At 40.9% G+C, this 22,555-nt stretch overlaps 1 protein-coding gene across 3 annotated transcripts; it reads left to right on the top strand.

Annotated features, from left to right (window-relative positions):
• Nucleotides 1–1,737: 1,737 nt before the first annotated feature.
• PTGES3L (prostaglandin E synthase 3 like) lies at nucleotides 1,738–21,789 on the top strand. 3 transcript variants are annotated; one of them, XM_063300466.1, is made up of 16 exons: nucleotides 1,738–1,901; nucleotides 2,275–2,341; nucleotides 3,928–4,026; nucleotides 4,663–4,752; nucleotides 5,822–5,875; nucleotides 10,956–11,084; nucleotides 11,702–11,861; nucleotides 11,989–12,046; nucleotides 16,837–16,993; nucleotides 17,061–17,177; nucleotides 17,335–17,465; nucleotides 17,861–17,927; nucleotides 18,485–18,573; nucleotides 19,079–19,133; nucleotides 20,886–20,980; nucleotides 21,271–21,789. In XM_063300466.1, exons 1-16 carry the CDS (start codon nucleotides 1,738–1,740, stop codon nucleotides 21,404–21,406), a joined length of 1,668 nt encoding a protein of 555 aa, XP_063156536.1. In that variant the 3' UTR covers nucleotides 21,407–21,789. The 3 variants fall into 3 exon arrangements, with proteins under 3 accessions (XP_063156536.1, XP_063156535.1, XP_063156534.1); XM_063300464.1 differs by lacking the exons at nucleotides 1,738–1,901; nucleotides 2,275–2,341; nucleotides 3,928–4,026; nucleotides 4,663–4,752; nucleotides 5,822–5,875 and adding an exon at nucleotides 9,444–9,560; XM_063300465.1 differs by lacking the exons at nucleotides 10,956–11,084; nucleotides 11,702–11,861; nucleotides 11,989–12,046; ... (6 more) ...; nucleotides 20,886–20,980; nucleotides 21,271–21,789 and adding an exon at nucleotides 6,169–6,407.
• The last annotated feature ends 766 nt before the right edge of the window (nucleotides 21,790–22,555 follow it).

Raw genomic sequence — 22,555 nt, 5'->3', positions numbered from 1 at the left:
CATGGTATCTATGACATTTTGCAGGATGCTTCAGGACATTTCTGGAATCGTAGCTTCAGTGCTGGGCAGCAACTACTGGGGAGGGGAAGCTCTGAATTTAGCTCCGCCTGGCCCGAGGGGAATCAAGTAAGTTTGTCTGCCTGCCGGGGCAGGAAGGCTGGGGGACACGGAGCACAATAAGCGGCAGCCAGGACACAGAGCACATTAAGCGGCAGCTGTCATGGCAAGGTGAGTGCTTGCGGTGTGGTGACCACTCTGGCAGGAATTGTTCTGGATTTCTCTTCCAGCTGATCTGATCTGATCTGATCATGTGACTTCTGGGATCCTCTCAAAATAGAATGAAAATCTTCGGCCTTGCCTTCTTGGGCAGGAAGCCTACTTCCTCAGATCCCTAATATTCACTGTATGAAAATGTGGTATTTTGTGCCAGCAGCACTAAACTTTCAATTTATTACAACTTTCCAATTATATTACATTGTGTGCTCCTCTTGAGTACCCTCTTTCAAACTGAGCAAACAGAAATAGCTCTGATATGTTACAGAATAGCAAGCAGGCTTCCCTGTTCAAGGATAGGCTTGATTCAGTCTAACATTCCCTTTCCAAGAAAAAAAAACCCACAGTATTTTTCTCTCCTCAGTCAAGTCTCAGGAATCTTGAACTCACAGGGATCTATACCGAAAGGGAAGGGATATAATACAGGGCCATATAGAGTACAAGCAAGCCTGTTTGTGTGTGAGTGTGTGTCTTTACACAGCAGGTAAGAAAAAAAGTTCATCTTCTGATTCATACAATGCTGTAAGCCACAGCATTAAAAACTCTGTTCACCATTAATTGCCATGTTATGGATGGAGATTATACATATACAGTATAAAGCAGTTTCATCCCAGAGCTGTTAAAATAATAATAATAATAATAATAATAATAATAATAATAGACAGTTTGCCCTGGAGTTTAAACCTACTAAGGCATAAAAGGAAAAGGGGATGGAGAAGGAAAATGAACAGAGGAGAACCCAGCACTGTTTCCTAAGGCCTTATCATTTCCTAATAACAGTCAAGTATGTATGAGGGAAATGGGCTAGTCAGAGTACAGACGACACCACCGATTCCAGAGCTAAAGGTCTGCTCCTCACTGGTCGGTTGCTTCAACGGCCTCTGAGAAGAGATTCTCCAATCCCGCTGGTTACAGTAAGCGGAGGTAGCTCTTCCTCACTGTCTGCTTCTTCACAGGAAATTTGGTCCTGGTGACCACCGTGAGTAGCTCCTCCATCAATTCAGCTGCTCAGAGCAATAGTGACTGGAGAGGATGGTTCTGTACTGTCTAAATAAAACAATTTTATAATGGGAGTCACATAAATCTGCTTTAAAAAGCATAAAAATCCATGCAAGACATTTCTGATTGGGAATAAAAGCCACAAAAAATGGAACATATGTTGTAATAATTTAAAATGGGATTGTCTGTATTATAACTAGCCAGTTTGGTCTAGTGGTTAAGGTGCTGGGCTAGAAACCAGGAGACTGTGAGTTCTAGTCCTGCCTTAGGCAGGAAAGCCGGCTGGGTGACTTTGGGCCAGTCACTCTCTCTCAGCCCAGCCCACCTCACAGGGTTGTTGTTGTGGGGAAAATAGGAGGCAGGACTCTTAGGCATGTTTGCTGCCTAGAGTTACATATTAAAAAAGCAGGATGATGATGATGATGATGATGATGATGAGCTTCAGGCTCCATCATTTCTCTGGAGATGGCATTCGCGCTTTTACCATCCCAACGTGCATTCTTCGTTTCCTTAAGACAACCAGCCAAGACCCTGTGGTATGACCGTCTACGGTATGTGTTTCTTGAGTTCTGCGTGGAAGACAGCAAAGATGTAAAAGTGGACCTTGATGATTACAAGGTGATATTCAGGTAAGAGAATATTGTTTTCTATTTCAGGAAAAAAAAACAGGAGGATAAATATTGGCCTTAGGTAAGCAAGTACTAATGGCTTGCTTTATTTTCTATCTAACACTGTGGAACTTAACTTCCACAAAAACATACATTGGACTGTGTTACTGTATAAGTCTGTTGATGTTCCATTTGATTCTCATTCACACATGATCAGTGGACTTTAACGCTTCACACAACTGCAGTCTTCACTAAAAATGGAAAGTGTGCCATTAAACTGTGGATTAGTAATGCTTAAGCAATATAATAGCTAGCCTACCAGGTCAGTTATTTGGAATAGCATTTGTGACAAGAGAAAAATTCTGATAAGTATTTACCGTGTTTCTTTCTGCAGTTGTAAGAATACCGATGGCATTGAAATGTACAATGAGATTCACTTTTATGCCCGGGTGAATTCCAAGGTAAGCAGCTGAATAGAGGACCAGTTTATGGGAGCCCTAACATCGAAGAGTACATCTATTTTTCTTTGACAGATACTTTTGAAAAATCTCTGTGCAGCAGGACTCCAACTGAAAACTGAACCAGTTGGGAAAATCTGTCTTCCTAGTTAGAGATTCTTTGAGAAAAATGCATCTCTGTGAGCAGAAACAGAACCAAAGTCAGGCTGCAGTAAAATGTATTTATTTATTTATTTATCAATCATATTTTTATCACTGCCCATCTCCCCCACGCGGGAAATAATGTCTTGTTCCTTCGGACAGGAATTCCTAGATCCCTTGATGGGCTGCCCCAGATGTCACCTAGAGGAAATGAGGGGCTACTACTGGAATAGAATGTTAATTTATCAAGGATGGCATTTTTAGGGAATGCAAGGCATTTTACAGTCTCTTCATGTAATCTGCCAGACAGATACTTGCAACAAGCAGTTCATACAAAATGGCAGGTCTTGGGTCTCACATTCGGTGCTATTGTATACACTTGTGTCTGCTTCTGTGCTTCCTTATCTGCATATGGGTGCTTCCAGCTATACAGCTGTTATCACTAACAGTTACAAGATGTATTGCAGCTATTCTTCTTTTCCTCTTTAACAGATTTGGATTAGGAAAAAAACCTACGTATAGCTGGAAAACACTGAACATGTTTTTTCATACAACATAACCCTGTTCATGGGTGTTATAAGTAGGAGACAACATTTAACAACCCCTACATAGAAAATTCCATAGATAAGAGAAGATGATTGCGTAAGAAAATTTTTGTCAGGAAGCACACTTTTGGATTTATCACACTTCGTTAACTCTGTGAGACATCTACATGATGTTGTCAACAAATTATTGTGTTGCAAATTTTCTGTTTTCCCTCTTAGGCTGTAAAAAATCAGTTTTTTTTTTAATGAACAGTGGCATAATACCATAGGTGTGGATGATCTTAGCATTACTCTTCTGTCTTTTTAAGTTGTAGATTCAACTGTTCAGTGATGTATTGGATAGAGTGAATCCATCCATGGGATTATACCATTGCATATCTCCACTATTTCCTTTTGGTGAGCTCTATTTTAAGAGTTTATTTTAACCAGTATTTTATTTCTGTAATATTGCTTAAATGAAAATATATAAATATAAGCATTGGTTAAAAACAGGACTTTCTGGTCTTTCTCATTTGTGCTGCTTTATTACTATGTGTCTCTCCCCTTTTCTATATTATATTCAATAGAAGAATCCTTTCCCTGTTATTGACAAAAAGTTTGATGTACAAACATTTTTTCACAGTTTTAAAACATGCTTTTAAACTATATTAGAGGAAAAATGCTAAGGGTGCCCTCAGGCATCTTGTTATTTCCAAACAAAGCTATCACCCTGACTAGTGTGGATCGATAGAACTTCTAAAGCAAATAAGGGCAAAAGAGTGGCCCTCAAGTGTGGACTGCATCAGTATTTGTAGGACCACCCCACCTTAAATGTATACAACTAATTGCAATTACAAGTTACCTACAGAACAATTAACTGATAAAACTCAGACATTTTTCTACTGCAAATGTAATCACTTTCAGGATTCTCAAAATAAGCGCTCAGGCAGGTCCATCACACTCTTTGCACGCAAGTGGAAGGAAAAAGTGCCCTGGCCACGTCTCACCAAAGAAGATTTCAAGGTAGGTCTCCTTTAACCTTCCCTGTTTAATTAGGGAACCATACAGGTAATCCTCATTTAGCAACCATGATTGGGACCAGCAACTCAGTCATTAAGTGAAGTGGTTGCTAAGTGAACCCACAACTGTGCTTATGATCTTACTTCAGCTTTCCTTTGATTTACAGACGTGCGAAGGTTGTAAATGTGAGGACTGGCTGCAAATTTACTTTTTAATCACCGTTGTAACTTTGAACAGTCATTGAATGAGGCAGTCACTAAACAAGGACCACCTGTACTACTCAATCTCAGTATTAAGTGGAGATATCAGTAAGGCTGAGTCCTGCTTGCTTAACAATCTCGATAGAAAATTGGTCGTTTTGCTTTTTAGTCAAAGATGGGTAGTTAACATGACTTAGTTGATTTTATACCAGTAGAGTTGTTGAAAGAAAGGCTGTGAACCCTGCTAAAGGGGGAAATAGCCAATTGGGTGATATATGTTCTGATTAAGCACCAGTTCTCTCTCTGTTAGGTTGAAAAGATAGGGAAATTAGAATGCCATTGGTTTATTTATCATTTGGTTTTGAAATGTTTCTTTTAATAACAGTAACAGTAGCAAGGATGGAACCATGCCATAAGCAATTGTTTATCTTATTTATAGCCAGCATGGCTCTCTGTGGACTTCGATAACTGGCGAGATTGGGAAGGAGATGAGGAGGTAGAAGCAGCCATGGCTGAACAATATGCAGAGGTGAGCCCAATTATCGGATCAAGGCAGAATTCTGAAATTTCTTTCAGTCTCAGTCAGCAAAGCTGAAGTCTGAGAAAGCTGACAGTGGCCATTCTGCATCCCATTACTAGTTCTGACTAACAGGGACAGTAGGAATGACAAGAGCCTTTTACATATATTATAGAATGCAGTGATTCTGTTTAGCAATGTTATCAAATAGAAGCAATAGCTAGAAAACTAGCATTTACCAAAGGCGGGACTGTACTATTATTATACATGCCATAAATTCTTGTATTATTTATGCATCATTCATACATGAAGTGTTTCACAATGCAAATTTATGCTCAAGTTAATCTCCAAGAGATAAAAGGCTATAGCAAAAGAGAAAATAATATTTACCTTTCCCTCGTTTTGAGATTTCAGAAGTGATAGTCTACATGCTGCCCTGCCTTCTTTTCACATAGCTTAGTAAGGCAACTTAAATCTAGTTAGCCAGATTCAGTACTGTTATTCACTGGCTAACAGAAATATTAGTAGGTATTTCTAATACTTTCTCATGTAAATAGCTGTTAGTATTTTAGTTACACTATTTGGGTAGCAATATCCTGAAGGCTGAACAGTTAATGAAAGCCTTTGCCAACCTTGTACACTTCAGATATAACTCCCATCATCCCACAGCATGGCCACAATTAATGAAGATGATGGGCTTTACAGGCCTAACACTTCTTGAGGGCACAGTTAAGTCTTGATTATGTCCATTTGTGGATAGATTCAAAACACTAGAGGGAAAGTAAATGAAATGCACAATTCATGGCCTTCAGTTTTATGTTCAGCAATGGCCATGTTGGCTAGAGATAGTGGAGGCCTGGTGGCACCAGACTGGGGAAGGGTGGTCTGTGGTTTCATAATGGATGTGGAAACATGCAGTATTAAGCAATATCCAAGGTTCTGAGATCAAGATGATGTATTTTCCAGTGGGCAAAGAACCAATCATAAGATAAACAGACCAAAGACAAGAAGCCAAGCCCATGCATATTTCTCAGTATTAAATAGCAGCACTGTTTGCTTTAATCTTTTTGTTCCCTTGCAGCTCATGCAAAAGGTCACCAAGAAAGGTCCACCCCCAGCTATGGATGATCTTGATGTAAGTATGTAGGAGAGGGCAGAATGAGTCTCTGTCACCTTTAACTACTTCTGAGCTTCTGTTAGCTTGACTCTGCACTAGCAATTTGCCAGATGCTGCCACATTCACAAGCTAACATAGAATTGGGATGGGATATGGCTTGTGCCCCACTGGTATTTCAAGCCACTGTGCCAGAAGTTGGAGAAGTTGATCTATACTGTACATTTTTAAAACATTTCATTTCATAAATTTGGGATATGTTCCTCTCTCAGTGAAAGTATTAATCTTTCTCTGTATGCCCTTAATAATTTTAGGATGACATCTGAAAAGGCACACATCCCTGAAAGGACTGATACCTAAGTATGCTACAGCTACAGTCAGCAGTGACATGGGACTAGGGAAGGTACTGGCTAAGGCCTGGGACAAGGAAGCAGATGGTCAATGTCATCTGGCAAAGTATTTCAGTTGCATTTATGTTTTCAAATGAGTGTTAAATGACTGCAGCAGAATTTTACTGGACTACTTATCTTAATAAACAACTCTTTGCACCAAATCTGGAAGTGGAGTTGGCCCTAAAGACCCTGCAGTTGCTATAATCCATGCCCTATCCATGTATTCATTCCATTTTTGAGGCACTGCACTGCCTTTTTTCTGCCCACATGCAAAAGCACCATTGTAATTGAAGCAAGAGAGAAGAAAAACAAAGTTGAAAAACATGTGATTGTTGTATTCCTCTCCAGAATTTTCAGGGTCTGTAACTGTGCTCCAAGACATTAATATGCAGGGGTTTACTTTTAACTCTCATATAGGACTATCTCTTTGGAGACATTTGTTGCTGGATGAGCAACATAGCAGCCCCACCTCCTGCCTTCAGCTTAGAAGAGTAAATGCAGGGCAAGGCCTATGTCATCTGCTGGCTAGTTCTATTCTGATTTTGATGTCCTCACTTCACCTAACCTCTCTGACCCTACATCTTCCTTCATCATGTCCCCTGAGCCTCACTGCAGGTTTCTTTCTCCTTGGAGATGACAAACATAAAAGCAGCATGTTAGCAACATCTTTCTGAATGAACTTTGTTAATCTGACCCTCTTGCTTGTTGTCAGTTCATCAACTCTTTGGAGAGTGATTTTGATTAGTCCCAAATGATGCTAGGTTCAGAAGGACTAGGCATAAGGGCCACTGCTGCTATAATATTTCTCTCAACATCAGATAGTGAAAAAATACAAAACAGCTCATTTCAGATACAGTGACAATTAGTGATGTGGAAAGTGTTTCAAATTCAAGCATTTTAAGCTTGAAATGCCCTGTTCCAATTCAAAGTGCTGTGTTTTGAGTTCCAGAGAACTGTTCTAACTTTACAAGAAGTATTCTGATGCTATTCCAACTATTCGGGAAGTATTTCAACCATTCCAGAAATGTTTCGAACTATGAAAACCAGAAGAATGCTCAAACTCCACTGGATATTTTTCAAACACAGAACCATCCATTTTGAACTCAGAATGTTTCAGAATCAAAACCACTTTAAAAAAACCTTACAATCCAGCAACGTATACTAGGTGTACTAAAACAAAAACAATATGCAACTGAGTGTAGTGGAGAAAGCAGAGCTACTGCTCAAAGAGTAAAGACTCCTAGTAGAACTCAGCTCCTGTTCACTACATATACAGGTCCATGTAGGGTTTTTTGGCAACAGAATGGAACTGTTCTGCCACCAGCTCCTCCCACTTTGCTTGCCGGTTTAGTCTACAGTCTGGCTCAGTGTCTCTCAACCGTGGCAACTTTAAGATGAGTGGACCTCAACACCCAGAATTCCCCAGCCAGCACATGGGGAAAATAGAAGGAGGAAGGAGTATGAAGTATGTTCATTGCCTTGAGTTACTTATAAAATAATAAAAGGTGGGACATAAAAAATAAAAAAATGTTGCCAAGGTCGAGAAACACTGGTCTAGCTACAGCTGTAGCTGGCTGGTGTTGCCACTGCTAGGACACTAAGGCCTGCCACATCAATACAAGAAAGGCTATCATCTTCCAGTTCTTAGTGCTCCCAGTTCAAAGATACTGTGAAAATGATCATATTATTTCATCCTTAATTGGTGTAGAAAGAAACAAGACTCAGGTAGCAGTGGGTAATTGCAAGGAAACTCTCCATAACATTTTGTGAAAGAAGAATGATCAATAAAAGCTTCAACTGATTTTACTTTCAAGCAGACATCTATAGGTGTGTGTCCCCCCCCATCTCATTGGGTAGCCAACCTTGCTTGATCTTGGAAGCTCAGCCAGAAGTGGGGACCACGTGGGAATACCTCAGCTGTTGATTAAACAGGGAAATCAAAAAACATCCTGGAAGAAGGCAATAGCAAATCATTTCCCTAACAGTGTCAAGAAAATTATGTGGATGTAGTCACTTGGGTTAGCGTAAATGGTGAGCATTTTTATTTTTCCTGAGAAAGCAGCTTTTTTATCATGCTTCTTTGTGACTATCCTAAACCTTACCTGATTTTATAGCATAATTCCAAAGTATCTTATGTTAGGGCTATCAGATCTGGGCTCTGGGCTACAAACATGGAGGGTAGCAGGAAGAACTCTCTGGTCTTAAAAATGGGAACCAAAATGGAGATCCAGTCAACTATTGTTCTCCCCCATCCCCTTAATCCTTTTTCTATACTGTACCAGTGTTTCTCAACTTCACAACTTAAGATGAGTGGAATTCAACTCCCAGAATTCCCCAGCCAGGGTGTTGAAGTCCACACATCTTAAAAAAGTTGCTGAGGCTGAGAAACACTGATCTATATAATACCAAGCAAAATGTCATAGGAAGCAACCATAAACTGTTCGGCTACTAGACCTGTGCTGCAAAAATTCAGACAGCTCAACACAGCAGAAAGATGGGAAAAACTCTCCTCTTTGCTGCCATTCAGTAGTCGTTTGGAGTTCTGCAGTCCCGGGTCTACACACTGTATGATCGTGCTGTATAAACCGACTCAATTCTGATTTTTCATTGCCTTAACACGATGTATGAAGCCAGTCTCCGCTAACATCCCCAACAAGGGCCTTACCCAATCCTAAAAGTGGTTAATCTTAAGGCTTGCAGCTCGCGGGGTAAGATCTCTATCCCCTCGCAAGAATGAAAGGGTGAGCAAAGAATCGCGGATTGTTACCGTTTTTACCGCTTCGTTGTTGCGTTTTTAATTGTTTTTAATTGTATATTTGATGCGGTAAGCCGCTCAGAGTTTTTGGAGTGGGCGACTATAACAAATCTAAGCAACAATAATAATGGATGTGACGGAGAAATCGAGACAGAAAGCAGGCGCGCCCTGCTTGGTAGCTGCACCGGTGCTTCGTTGCGCCGCTCCCCAAAAAGACAGGGAGCAACCACAGCCACACTTTCCCGAAGCTCCGCCACCCACCCCACGCCCGTCCTGGCTGGGCAGCCCCTTGAAGGTGCTGCTTACGTCATAAAACACAAATCGTTCACTGGCCGACATTGGTGCCGCCCTTCTTCTACGTAGCAAGCTTTAGAAAACGCAGAAACTGGTCCTAACGTAGCAATTGTGACCTTCACTGCCTGCCTTAGACCGCCAGTCGCGCATGTCCGTTGCCTCGGGGAGGGAAAAAGCGCCGAGCGGTGGTGGTCCTTGATCCTGGTTGGCTGACTTCGGTGGCTGCATGGCGTTTATGTGCCAGCGGGACAGCTGGGTCCAGCAGGTGCGGAAGGATGCGGGAAGTGAATGCTCAGGATCGTGCTCATTGCCGCAATTCGAGGCGGATCAATGTATATGGAAGGAGTTTGCAGTTTTACTCTTCATCCTTTTGTGCTAGAAAAAGGATTCTTGGCATAATCTTTCCAGTCTCCAAAACTGCAAACTGGCCTTACCCAAAATTGGAAAGACTATGCCTAACCCCCCGTTCGCTAGCGCAAGTTGAGCTGAATAATTGCAGAGTCCCTCCCACTAGCTTTTTCTATCTCCAACAGATGCAGACTTTTAGAAACCGGCAGGACTATCTGGGCCCGGGACAGCCCATTATTCCTGTTAAATGAAAGAACAGTCCTGTAAACAGCTGACGATTCTTAGGTAGGCCTGGTTTCCTCCCCAAACAATTGTTGTCATTCGATGTTTTCCTTATTACAGTTTATTCTAGTGCAACTGATACTAATAGGGCATTGTAATTTATTATAGTATATATTTAATTACTTGCATAATACAGTATGCTTATACAAAAATCAGTTGCTTATGCATTGTATGTCAGTAGGAAAGGAAAGCCCAGCAAAGCAAAAGGGAAGAGTGAGGGTTGACTGCCCTTTGCCCACAGAGAACCTGACTATGAGCAGAATTGTGGCTCCCTGTAATTATAGAAGAGTGCCTCAAGAGGCCGTATCTATATTCTTTGGTCTCATTTTAAGATATTTCTATTCTGCTAAGCATTTAGGATGCAACAGGAAGTGAGCTTGAACATCTTAAAAAAAAAAACTACTATCATTTATGTACTAAAATGGCTTTGTTGGGTGTTAAGAAGCCTGGTAAACATGTGAAAAAAAGTGAAAGGTCCCTTGTGCAAGCACCAAGTCATGTCTGACCCTTTGGGGGGACGCTGCTTTTGTGATGTTTTCTTGGCAGACTATAGCGGGGTGGTTTGCCATTGCCTTCCCCAGTCATCACCTTCCCCAGCAAGCTGGGTGCTCATTTTACTGACCTCAGAAGGATGGAAGGCTGAGTTGACCTGAGACGGCTAGCAGAGAATCCAGCTTCTGCTGGGATCGAACTCGGGTCGCGGGGAGAGTTTTGGTTGCAATGCTGCCGCCTACCACTCTGCGCCACATGAGGCTCTTAAACATGTGGTACAGAATTAAAATGTGGTACAGAAATATAGAAATAAAATAGAAGTTTGGAATAGAAGTTGCATTATTTGCTGAATATAATAATTGTAACAAGATGTGTGCACTTCCCCTAAGAAATTTAAAACATGTAGTTTTCTCATTGTTCAGCATTCTTGGCTTGCACATGATACATTTGGGCTATACCTCTTTGATCTCAACTTTCTGTGTGCTGGTTGCCTCCAGATCTTTCCCAAAGCTAAAGATCCCTTTCTTTTTCTCTTCAGTTTTCCACTCAGGTGGTCTCCTGCTGCCCTGCAGAATTATCTACAGAAATTGGTGGGAAGAAGACAATTTTACAAGGTTTTCATGTCATCCTGGAAGACACTATTCTTTTCCCAGAGGGTGGAGGGCAGGTACTAATAATTGTTCTTAATCAGACTATTTTAGAGGTGTAAATTATTGTATATTTCTTAACACATTGCTTTGGGTTAACTACTACTTTCTGTTTTTAAAACCAAAAATTTAATTGGTCAGTATACTTGCTAGGAATACATGACTTTCTGTTTAGTTTTAAATTGATGTTTTATTTGTATTAGTTTTATTTAGATATTTAATGAGATAATTCAAGAATAAGTTCTACTGAATACAGGTTTTAACGTAAAATAGATATATATAGAATTGAGCTAAAATGTGTTACATATTTTGAAAGTTCTGGAGTGGCAGTGTAATTCTGCCTAAAAACCTGCTGTATGAGATTCATGATGATTGAAACTTTTACTTGAGCTAATTAATAATGTAAAAATGGTTGAGTGATGCCCCTATTTATGCAATCATGCATTGTCATTCTTTTGCATTAATAAAAATTATTTTGGGATATTTGTGGAATGGATGGCATTTATCAGTGTACTTTTTCCCCACAGCCTTCCCACAAGTAAAATATTTGTGAATTAAGTTTGTCTCTTTTATACATCTTTTTGAGGGTGTTTTTCCCCCGAAGCTGAGATTGTAACTTTAAATTTCTTCTCTCCAGCCTGATGACCGGGGACTTATTAATGACATCCCTGTTCTCAGAGTCACCCGACAAGGCCCAGATGCTTTACACTTCATCCAGACACCACTTGAGCCAGGAACTAAAGTACAGCTGGTGCTGGACTGGGACCGGCGGTTTGACCACATGCAGCAGCATTCAGGTGAAGAATTGATCCATGTGATATTGATCAATTTGGGTGATGTAACAGAGAACACTTTTAAAAAAAAAAAAAAACCTAATTGGGAGGAAATAATTGATAATAGATAATGAATAATTATCTATTTCAGGACAACATCTCATCACAGCACTTGCAGATCTGATGTTTGGATACAAGACAACATCGTGGTAAGCAGGATGCAACTCTGCCTCTTCTTCCTTGCTTGTGTGTTCTAAAAACTGGAATGGAGCAGAGATAAGTTGCAAAATCTCTAGAAATTTAAGGCCTTCAGGCAATGCCGACAGACAAAAAAACCCTGTAATATAGATCAACCACTGGGTATTTAGTAACAGTAACCTCAGGTAAAGAGCATAAATAACCATGTGGTTCATTAAAAAATAAAAATCCACAGTTGGCAATACTTTAATCAGGACAAATCAAAATGCAGAAAAGTTTGACCATGCTTTTGAGTCATTGGAACTCTTCTTCAAAGTAGATGGTCCCAAAATTAGCGAATGGGGAAGAAGCATTAAACTAAGGGTTGCCGCCATGAGGGTGGCAGCTTAGAGTAAATCTTAAGAGGAAGTTTACAGACTTGAATATATTAGTACGTGACTGAGGCATCATTTTACCATTAGGATTCTGGGACAGTAAAGCTATAGCTGGGCTCCTCGTTTGGCAACTCGCAAAAGTCACCTGCCTTTTTTTCCTTTCTTTGATGAAATGCCTGACAGATTCTGAAGCTAAAGAAATATAATAAGAAGGTAAAGAAATATAATGAAAACAGTTATTTATGTTTTGAAGGTTCTGTTCCCCCAGTTAGCTAGGTAATTTGGATTCAACTGACTTTTCCCCCAGCATGTAAATTGATATATTCAGTCTGCAATATCCCTCTCAAGACTGATTATAAGTTGCCACAACTTTTGGCTTGATTTTTAGTTTTTTTCCAAACAAACAAAACAGCTACAAAAATATCTTTTTGTCATGCTCGCCGTTTCAATGCCTTTGAGCCATCGTAACGTTTCTCATGTCATTAATGCGTTGCGTGTTTCATCTCTCATGGGAGGATGGTACTGCTTATCTTTTGGCTTTGCTTTGGAATGTTTTTCTATTATCTGTTATGTTCAAGGTTCCTTTCCCAGGCTAGCACGTCTGACGTTGGCTAGCACCTGGACCGGGCGGGGCTGATGTAACGGGGTGGGATACGTGTGCACTGGAGGAGTTTTAAGTTTGTATTTGGCGCGCTTTTGCTCATTCTCAGCTTTCTCTGTATTTGCCTTTAGTTCCCTAATAAATCAGATTTTACACAGCAGCCTCTTGTGAGTCTGAGTATTTGGGCTAGGGCAATCATTACACTTTTCAACATTTCATGAAGCCATTGGGAAGAACAGATATCATCACTTTTGGCCTTAAAAATACAAGGTAGTTTTTAAACAAAAGGTAGAAAAAAATCTTTGTCCTCACAAACTTTGAGAATTTTTGACATCATGTTTTCTTGTTAAGACAGAACTAAAAATACACCAACAAATCTAGTGCTTATTAAATATTGTGATTAATAAATAATATTTTGCTTTCATCTTAAATCAGAATTCAGTATAAAAAAATAAGCAACTGTGAGCCGTAATGAAATTGAAGAGTCTGACAAGATATGAACCTTGGTGATACCCAGCAATTTAGATGATATAAAAAGGGGACTAGAACAATTAATGGAGCACAGATATATCGGTGCTATTAATTTTGATGGCAGTATATTACCTTCAGGATTATAGGGGATATAACTATTGTTAAGAAACAGTAGTAGAACAAGGCTGCTTGTCTGTTTCCAAGATGCAAGTATAACTGAGATCTGGCTAGACCCAAGTGGTGGTAGGGGAGAGGTTCTCCTCTCAGAGATGTGCCCACTTGGGTTTTGTGTTTGGTTTCAGCTTCTACCCAGCAATGGGTGGGGGTTAGGGTGGCAGTTGTTATTTTGGAAGCGTTGATGGCTTTCAGAGACTCTACACTGCATGTAAAATGGATGTGAAACCTTGTGATTGAAGGTGGATTCTAGGGAGCAAGTTGAGTTTGCTGCTCTACCAGTTGTGCAGCTTGAGCTGCTTGATTCTGTGGCCAGGTTGGCAATGGAACCTCCAAGTGATGGTTCTAGGGGATTTTAATGTGCCCCCAGATGGCATTCAGTCAGAGGCAGCTCAGGAATTCAAGCCAACCTTGGACCTGACCCAAATCATTGAGGGCCTATCTGTTTTTTCTCTTGGGCAGTTACGATATCATCTGAGGATGGAGGACATTACCAACAGTCCTTTGCCATGTTAGATCACTCTCTGCTTTTCGGCTTGCTGGTTCTCCCACTCCCTGCAGGAAGATAGGACCTATTAGATCTGTCTGCCCCAGGTACCTGATGGAGTTTCCAAGGGAGCTTGGAGTTATTTACTGAGGACATGGCGGGCTGTTTGCCTGAGGCCTTAGTCTCTGCTTGAAGTGGGCAAGTGACAAGGGCTTTAAATCGGATTGTTCCTATATGGCCTCTTGCTGTATGTTGACCCTTGAGACTCATTGCTTTTCACTGGGAAATGAATCATTAACAGAGATGCCTAGAGTACGTTTGAAGGAAGCTGAAGAGTGAACCCAACCAAGCATATTACCCCATATTAGGGATTGCATTGTGGTGATAAGAGTGGCAAAATATGGTTATTTCTCCATTCTTACTGTGTCCAAGGATAGCTATCCAGAGGTCCTTTTTCACATGGCCTATTCCTTGCTGGGAAAGGACAAGCCCCAGGAACATCTGTTTGGCTGCTGTGAAGAATATGCACTTTGCAGATAAAGTTGCATGGATTTGGGCTGTGACTGGCTGCGTTGATTGCAGTAACAGAGGCATGACCTTGCTTTGTTAGCTGGGAAGAGTTTGATCTCGTTACTTCTGAGGAAGTGGACAGAATCCTCAGGACTGTTAACTCTGTCTGCCTGTTTATTAGATCCTCGCCCCCCCAGTTGGTGATCTGTAATCGCCCCCCGGTTGGTGATATAACCGCCCAGAGTCCCTCCTTGTGTGGGAGATGGGCAGTGATAAATTTGATTGATTGATTGATTGATATATATATATATATATATATGGTTGAATTTATGCATTGGTGTCTGCCTTCTTGAGTGAAGGGTGGTTCTGCTGGCCTTAAAGGAAATAGTGGTGTGTCCTCTTGTTAAGAGACCATTGCTAGATCCAACCATCCCAAACAATTTATGTCTGGTTTCCAGCTTCCCTTTTTTGGAAAAGATTGTTGAGGAATAGTTGGGCTGAAACTACAGAGGACCCTGGAAGAAACAGATAATTTGAACCTTTTCAGTTGGATTTAGGCAGTGCATAGTACTGAGAAAACACTGATCATGCTTGTTAATGACCTATGGTAATGTTGGGACAAGGGTGGTGCAACCATCCCGGCCCTCCTTGATCTCTCAGTGGAACATGATATGATATGATATGATATGATATGAGATATGTATGTATGTATGTATGTATGTATCCTTCTAGACTGGCTGTAGGGACTGGCGGTGGGAGGCATTGTGTTATGGTGTTTCTCCTCATTTCTCTGTGGCCGGATCCACTCAATGTTGGGGGGGGAGGTGAGAGGTCAAGTCTGAAGCTCCTGATTTGTGGGATGCCACAGGGTTTGACATTTTCATCCCTTCTGTTTAATAATAATGAGGCTACTGAGAGAAGTTAACTGTGGTTTTGTACATCTTGACTCCTAACCAACCAAACAATGCTGTCAAAGTCTTATTCTAATGCCTGGAGGCTGTGGGAATCTGGATGGCAGGGAACAGGCTCAAGCTCAACCCTAGCAAGACCAGGTGACTGTGGGTTCCTGGACTACCCAGTTCTGGGGATATTCCACCTCTGGTTCTAAATGGGATTGCTCTGCCCCATTCAGGACTGGAGCATAATCTGGGGGTCTTCTTGGAATCTCAGGTCCTGCTGGAAGAACAAATGGCAGCTGTGGCCAGGAAGGCCTTTGTGCAGATTCAGCTTGTGTGCAGTTGCACTCATTCCCAGATTGGGAGGCCCTCCCTATAATCACCCATGCCTTGGTCACCTTGTGAGTGGACTATTGCAATGTGCTTTACTTGAGACTGCCCTTGAAGCCCACCCAGAGGCTGCAGCTGTTCCAGTGCTAGGCAAATCTTGCTATGCCCATGTAACACCTGTGCTCCATGAGCTGCAGTGATTACCAGTAAGTGTCCATGTTCAATTCAAGGTGCTGATAGTCACATTTAAAGCCCTACATGGCATACAGCCTAGTTATCTGAGGGACAATCTGTCAGCTATAGTGTCTGCCTGTCTCATATGATCCAACAAAATTGGCTAGCTTTGGGTCATGTCAATCAAGCAGCGTCATCAAGCAATACCCAAGAAACCAGCCTTCTCTGTTGTTCCACCTGCCTTCTGGAACAGCATCCTGCAGCCTACAGAAATTTGTTCAACCTCCCCACCCTGCACCCCTTAAATGAGCCTTAAAAACCTAGCTTTTCTCCCAGGCCTTGGGTTAATGTGTGGTTGGGCCCTTTTAAGTCATTCATGGGGTGAATGTTTTTGGCTTTGTTCCCTCCGGGCTACTATTATTCTTTTTATTTGATATTATTTTTACCTGTTTTTTTCATTGAGAAGCTGCCCAGAGTTGTTCTTGAATGGGACAGCCTAGAGATTCAGTGAATGAATGAATGAATGAATGAATGTTGATACAAAATGTTGGATTGGTGAATAAGACTAATGGCTGATTTCACTACAGTTCAGATATACACAGTGGTTCATAAGATGTGTAATTCCCAGATAAACATGCATAGGATTGCCGCCTCCATTTAATTCCAGATTAATTCTTAATCAAAAGAAGATCATGTAGTGGCCAGAAGCCTCTCTGTGGACCTACATTTTCTCCCTGACAACTGAGGGGAATATATCATATTGTCTTTCTCCTATCCATTGTAGGGAGCTGGGCCGTCAGCGAAGCACTATTGAGCTAGATACCTCTTCAGTGACAGTAGATCAGGTGGCAGTTCTTGAGCAGAGTGTGAATGAAAAAATTCGAGCCCGAATCCCTGTGGTGGTGCGAGAGTTTGCTGTGGGCGATCCTGAAGTTGAGATGGTAAGTTTGGGCTGTGGTAGAGGAAGGAGGAATACTATGTATTCTCTAACCAGATACTGTATTACAGGTAAGGAGCCGTGGCTTGCCAGATGACCACACTGGGCCAGTTCGGATAATAAGCTTTGAAAGTATTGATGCCAATATGTGTTGTGGCACACATGTCTCCAATCTCAGTGACCTGCAGGTGAGGCCCTACGTTCAAGGGTTTATAGATCAAATTTCCTCAGATGTGAGTCTCCGACTGTCCTGCAGTCTGCCTCTGTGTCTTGTGTAAGAACAAAAATTGCCTCTTTGTGCTTGTAAACTCTTCTAATCTGAGCCAATTTGTGTTTGTTCTAAAGGTCATTAAGCTCTTGGGTACGGAAAAGGGGAAAAAGAACAAAACCAACTTAGTTTTCCTTGCTGGTAATCGGGTGCTGAAGAGTCTGGATCGAAGCCATGCCACTGAAAAGGCCATGACATCACTGCTTAAGCAAGTATTTCTCTTTCTGTATACCTCAGAGGGGTACCTCTATACATAGTTGCAGAGAAACTATTTCACACTTATTGGCCTGAGAATTCCATGTAAGTAGTAGAAGGAAAAAACAGCTGAATGTTGAGATTTTTCTTATGTCAAGAATTAATGGCACATAGGCTAATTATTTACCTAAGTGGAACAGATAATTTATTTCAGTATATTTAAGGTTCGTGATAAATAATGTAAACCTTTCAACAATTGCACCTAAGTTGGAAGGAATTCTGTTCCCAAATCATACAGCAATTTCTATTACCATTCAATTCTGCATCCCTCAGATTTCTCCACAAAGCTTACCCATAAGAGATTATACAGTCCTTCCTGAGGGCCCTTGCTTGCCTTTGTCATTTTAGGAATGGTCCTGAAGAGCATGTGGAAGCTGTGAAAAGGCTGCAGAGCTCTCTGAAGCTGCTTCAGAAGGTACGTTTGTGTCACTTCATTTTCTGCCATGGAAAGTTTAGAGCCTGGCTTTACAGTAGCTGCAGTAAGATACACCATCAACTTTCTGTTGAGATAAGACTCTGGTAAGCAGTTTGTCGAAAGGCATGTTTAGTAACAGAATATGGAAACCATGACTGGGGAAGGTGGGTCAGTCAGGAATAGCAGAGTAGGTGACTGTGCGTGCAAATAATGTTCAGGATGGATCTGGTTCATCTGGAAGGACTGTGGTGTCCAGCCTCTAGAAGGAACAGATTGAGAGCCAGTTGCAGGTAGATTGTACCTACTTGCCTTTCAAAACCAATCAAGGTCTGGCCTCCCAGCATACCACAAAATTTTGTGGGATCTAGAATCCAGATGAGTAGAATACAGCATGATCATGGAGAAGCTCAGTAACATTTATTGCCTCCTTGCCCTGCTTTGAAAAACAGAAAGACCTTGCTAGGATTGCCATGTTGTTATTTCCTCAGTCACTTAATCTTTGCTGACTATCGGAATGGATTGAGTGTAACACATCCACAATCTACTTCTTTTTCCAGAACAATGTGAATCTGCTAAGAGATTTAGCTGTTCTTACTGCACAAAACTTCAAAATCTCAGCTCAGCAGCCAGTGTTTGTCTTACACAGGTGAGGGAAGAGACTCCTCGTGTTTAAGCTTGGCTAGTGAGGCAAATCATCATAAGAAAATCTATTTATGTGGTTACTAAGAGTTGACACCAACTTGATAATCAGTCAGTATGGTGGAACCAACAAATGTCTGAGATAAGGGGAAATTCAAGATAATTGAAGTTACCTTCCTCCCCCATACACCCATGCACACAAAATGATACTTAATTTTATCAACGGGTACATTTTAATGTCTGAGAACTCTTCAATTTTTCCCTTAATAATAAATGCTTGAAAGCCCAACCAAGTGAAAGGTGTGTTGTATTTTAAATCTCCAAAAAGCTGAAGTTAATGCTAATTAAATTATCAAGTCAATCCGGCATTGATAGCTTCCTGTTTGTGGAGCTGATAGACCTGTTACAGAGAGTGGTATGACAGTGCAATTTTGGACTTATTTCTTATATAAATATAAGAATAGGAAAGAAGCTTGTTGGGGGATCATGAAACATCTTTTTCTTCTCTACAGGAAAGATGGTGATTCTGAGTTCATGAATATAATTGCAAATGAAATTGGCTCTGGGGTGAGTCTTTTCTTGTTTCTCTGAACTTTTATCTGAGATGAAGACTTGCTGAAGATTTCCTATTTTAAATTTAAAGGAAGTTCCTGTTTCTGATACAGGTAGTCCTCATTCAATGACCATTTGTTTCGTGACCATTTGAAGTTACAACAGCGCTGAACAAGGAGACTTATGACTGTTCCTCATAATTGTGACCATTGCAGCATCCCCACGTTCACATGATCAGAATTTGGGCGCTTGGCAACTGGCTTGCAATTATGATGGTCACAGCGTCCTGTGGTCACGTGATCACTATTTGCGACCTTCACTGCCAGCTTCTGACAAGCAAAGCTAATGGGGAAGCCAGCAGGAGGTCACAAATAGTGATCATGTGACCATGGGATGCTGTGACTGCATGGGATTCGTGTAACAATGGCAACTGGAACTGCCGCAAGTGCTGTTGTAAGTCAGCGTGGTCACGTGATGTTGTGTTTTATGACCATATCACTTTGCGATGGAGTTGCCAGTCTCAATTACCATAATTAAGCGAGGACTACCTGTATATCAGTTTTCTTATTATAAACTAGACAACCCGTGACCCATTGGGTCATCGTTTCAGAGATATTTCCATACCAGATTCCTCAATGCCTTAACAATGGCAGAACTTCTAATGTACTGCCTTCACTGGAAAAGTTTTTAAAAATTCAGGGAGATATTCAGAGATGTATCTGCCTTGAAAATAGCCCATGTCTTTCATATTGAATCATATAGCACAGTCAAACATCAGAAGTTGACCACAGGAAGTGTTTTATGACATTTTGTATTACATCATAAAATGTTTCATGATAATTTTTATGTCATAACATGTTTTATAACATTTCCCAAATTTCAATTCCACAGGAGTCATGGGGTCATGGGTCCTGGATTGTGGACGCATTCTGTAAATTAGCCCATTTGAAGTACCTTGGTTCAAAAATTGTTGGCTAGTAATGCACCGTTTTGCCCAGTTAAAGGTTACAAACACACGAGAGTTTTAATAGTATATAGATAAACTAATAGGCATTTGAATCTTTACTGTGGGCTTTAGAACATACGGCTTCAGATCAATGTGAAATTAAAAGTGAGGCAATTGACCACAGAAGCTACAGTTTAAGGCTTAACATGGAATAAGGAATGAACAGATGTAAATAAGTACATTAAAATATCCTAAATTAACTATTCTCTGGTAAAATATTCTTATCCATATGATACTGCCAAATAAAGACATGAAAGCAAAAGAGATGAAAGTTCAGGGTTAATAGCTTACATCCAAAGGGGTAAAAAATCTTTGCCAGCTTACTGATGTCAGTTCTTTATGCTGAAGCTTGATTCAGTATTTGTTGCACTTGGTCCTTCTATAGGGATGAATAGACTTTACTTACCCACTAGTTCTCCAGTACCTTGATAAAAATTATATGACATAGAAATAGAAACTAGTCCTCCGCTGATACCCAGGTTTTTAAAAATAGGGATCATATATATGGATCTTCATCCTAACATTTAAGCAAAGCTGAGCTGTAATTGCAGAGCATTGCTTCTCTGAAGACCCTGAAATGGCTGTCAAGAATGGAACCAGTGAAATGTAAAAATTGTAGGGGGCCTGCTAATGAATTAGACATACCACCAGAAGAAAATTCTGACCTAAGTATTGATATATAGTGGCATCCTTGAGCAGAGTAGTACTTTTTAAAGGATTTGTTTAGCAGCAGTTGATTTGAAATGCTACCCTTTCAGCAGGAAACCCTCCTTTTCTTATCTGTGGGAGATGAAAAGGCAGCTGGGCTTTTTCTGCTGGCAGGGCCTTCAGAAGCAGTGGAGAAACTAGGCCCCAGGTGAGTCATTCAAACCAGTTGAAATAAAACCAAGGTATTAGATTGGTGACCAGTGGAGATGGAGCTCTGGTCTGTTGTTTTGTCAGTTGCCCAAAGAAGATTTGTAGACTCTTGGGGGTATTTGAAAGAGACAAATATCCAGCTGGCATTTGTAAGACAAAGTACCTATCAGCCAAAATATAGTCTCAGTGTACTCTTTGGAAGGCTACTGGCAAATGAAGAACCTGAAGCGTAAGGAAAATCCAGTCTAGCCGAACATCTGACACGCTTCTTGTTGTTCTTCCCACAAGAGTTGCTGAACTACTGGAAGGAAAAGGAGCAGGGAAGCATGGACGCTACCAGGGCAAAGCTACACGGATGAGCCAACGACCAGAAGTAGAAGCTCTTCTTCTGGCATTTGCCAGCAAACAGAACTCAGAACAATGACTGGACATCAGGACCAATGGTGCAATTAGGGAAGGGGGGAAAGATTCAGCCGTACTGTTCCTTAAGGACTGTTTAATAATATAATAATCTCCCTCCTTTGTTTCTTGAGCATGCCAGTACCAGCAGAAAAAAATTATCAGTGGTCTAATACTGCAGAGAGAGCTAGTACTAGATATGAAAGAGGTAAAGTGTCTAAGAGGGAGCTGTGGGTTGTGAAACAAGCATGCCTGGAAGCCTTGTTATCTCTGTAGGAAGCAGCTGTAGGAAGTCATAAACCAAGCATTTTTTTTGGTACAGAGAAGAAGAATTGCATGTGTCAGAGATGTGTCATGATGCATGTCCCATACTGTTACTGTATCCCAAATTAAACACTGCAAGAGTTAGCTACTGTATTTGTTTCTAAGAGTGTATCTTGTCTTCTCCAAACTGTCTTCTGGTGAACCATTTGGAAAGGAGCTTAAAGGGCATAATGCGTTGCTCAGTCTTGCCTAATTTGGCCTCCTCTGGATATATGGGGACTGATGTGCATAGAATTCTCAGCATGGCCCTGTTGGCTGGACATTTTGGAATTTATATTCCCAACGCATCTGGAAAGCACCAAGTTGGGAAGGTTGTTCTAACTCCCTGTTGTTACATCTTAGGATCAGAAACTTTTATAACTAATCATCCATGTTTTGTTTAGTCCAAAACAGCATGATATATAATAAGAGGGAGGTGCATAAGCTTTCTTCATACGTAGCAGCCTGTTACTGCGTAGTTCACCAGCTTGTGTACAAGCTGTTGAGTACATGACTTTGTTCAAGAAGTACTGTGATGTGACTGTGAATCACTTCCTGAAAAGCAGGCATAGAAATGTGATCCTAGGAAAGTGCCTGAATCCTTCAGGTGTTATATTAAAAAATGGTACACAAACTTAACCCTGCATCAATTTGATTTAGGGTTTATGGCGCTGCCTATGCTGTGCCAAACACACGATTACAAGTGGAAGAAAAAACCTCCATTATAAAATCTGAATGGGCAGTAAATTGGTTAAATGTAGGATAACCATGTCCAAAGTGGTAAGAAAATGGCAAAAAAACAAGATTTGTGCCCGACACTGGGTGGAGATAAATAAGGAAATGCTGTTGTGTGCAAACATTTACATGAAAA

Source organism: Candoia aspera, chromosome 4, assembly GCF_035149785.1.
Source record: "Candoia aspera isolate rCanAsp1 chromosome 4, rCanAsp1.hap2, whole genome shotgun sequence".
Taxonomy (NCBI): domain Eukaryota; kingdom Metazoa; phylum Chordata; class Lepidosauria; order Squamata; family Boidae; genus Candoia; species Candoia aspera.
This window is presented reverse-complemented; position numbering and strand designations above follow the sequence as displayed.

Coding starts and splice junctions, on each gene's coding strand:
- PTGES3L (XM_063300466.1), top strand. CDS start 1,738: ATGGCATTCGCGCTTTTACCATCCCAACGTGCATTCTTCGTTTCCTTA. Junction 17,466..17,860: donor GCCATGACATCACTGCTTAA/GCAAGTATTTCT, acceptor TTGTCATTTTAG/GAATGGTCCTGAAGAGCATG. Junction 19,134..20,885: donor CAAATGAAATTGGCTCTGGG/GTGAGTCTTTTC, acceptor CCCTTTCAGCAG/GAAACCCTCCTTTTCTTATC.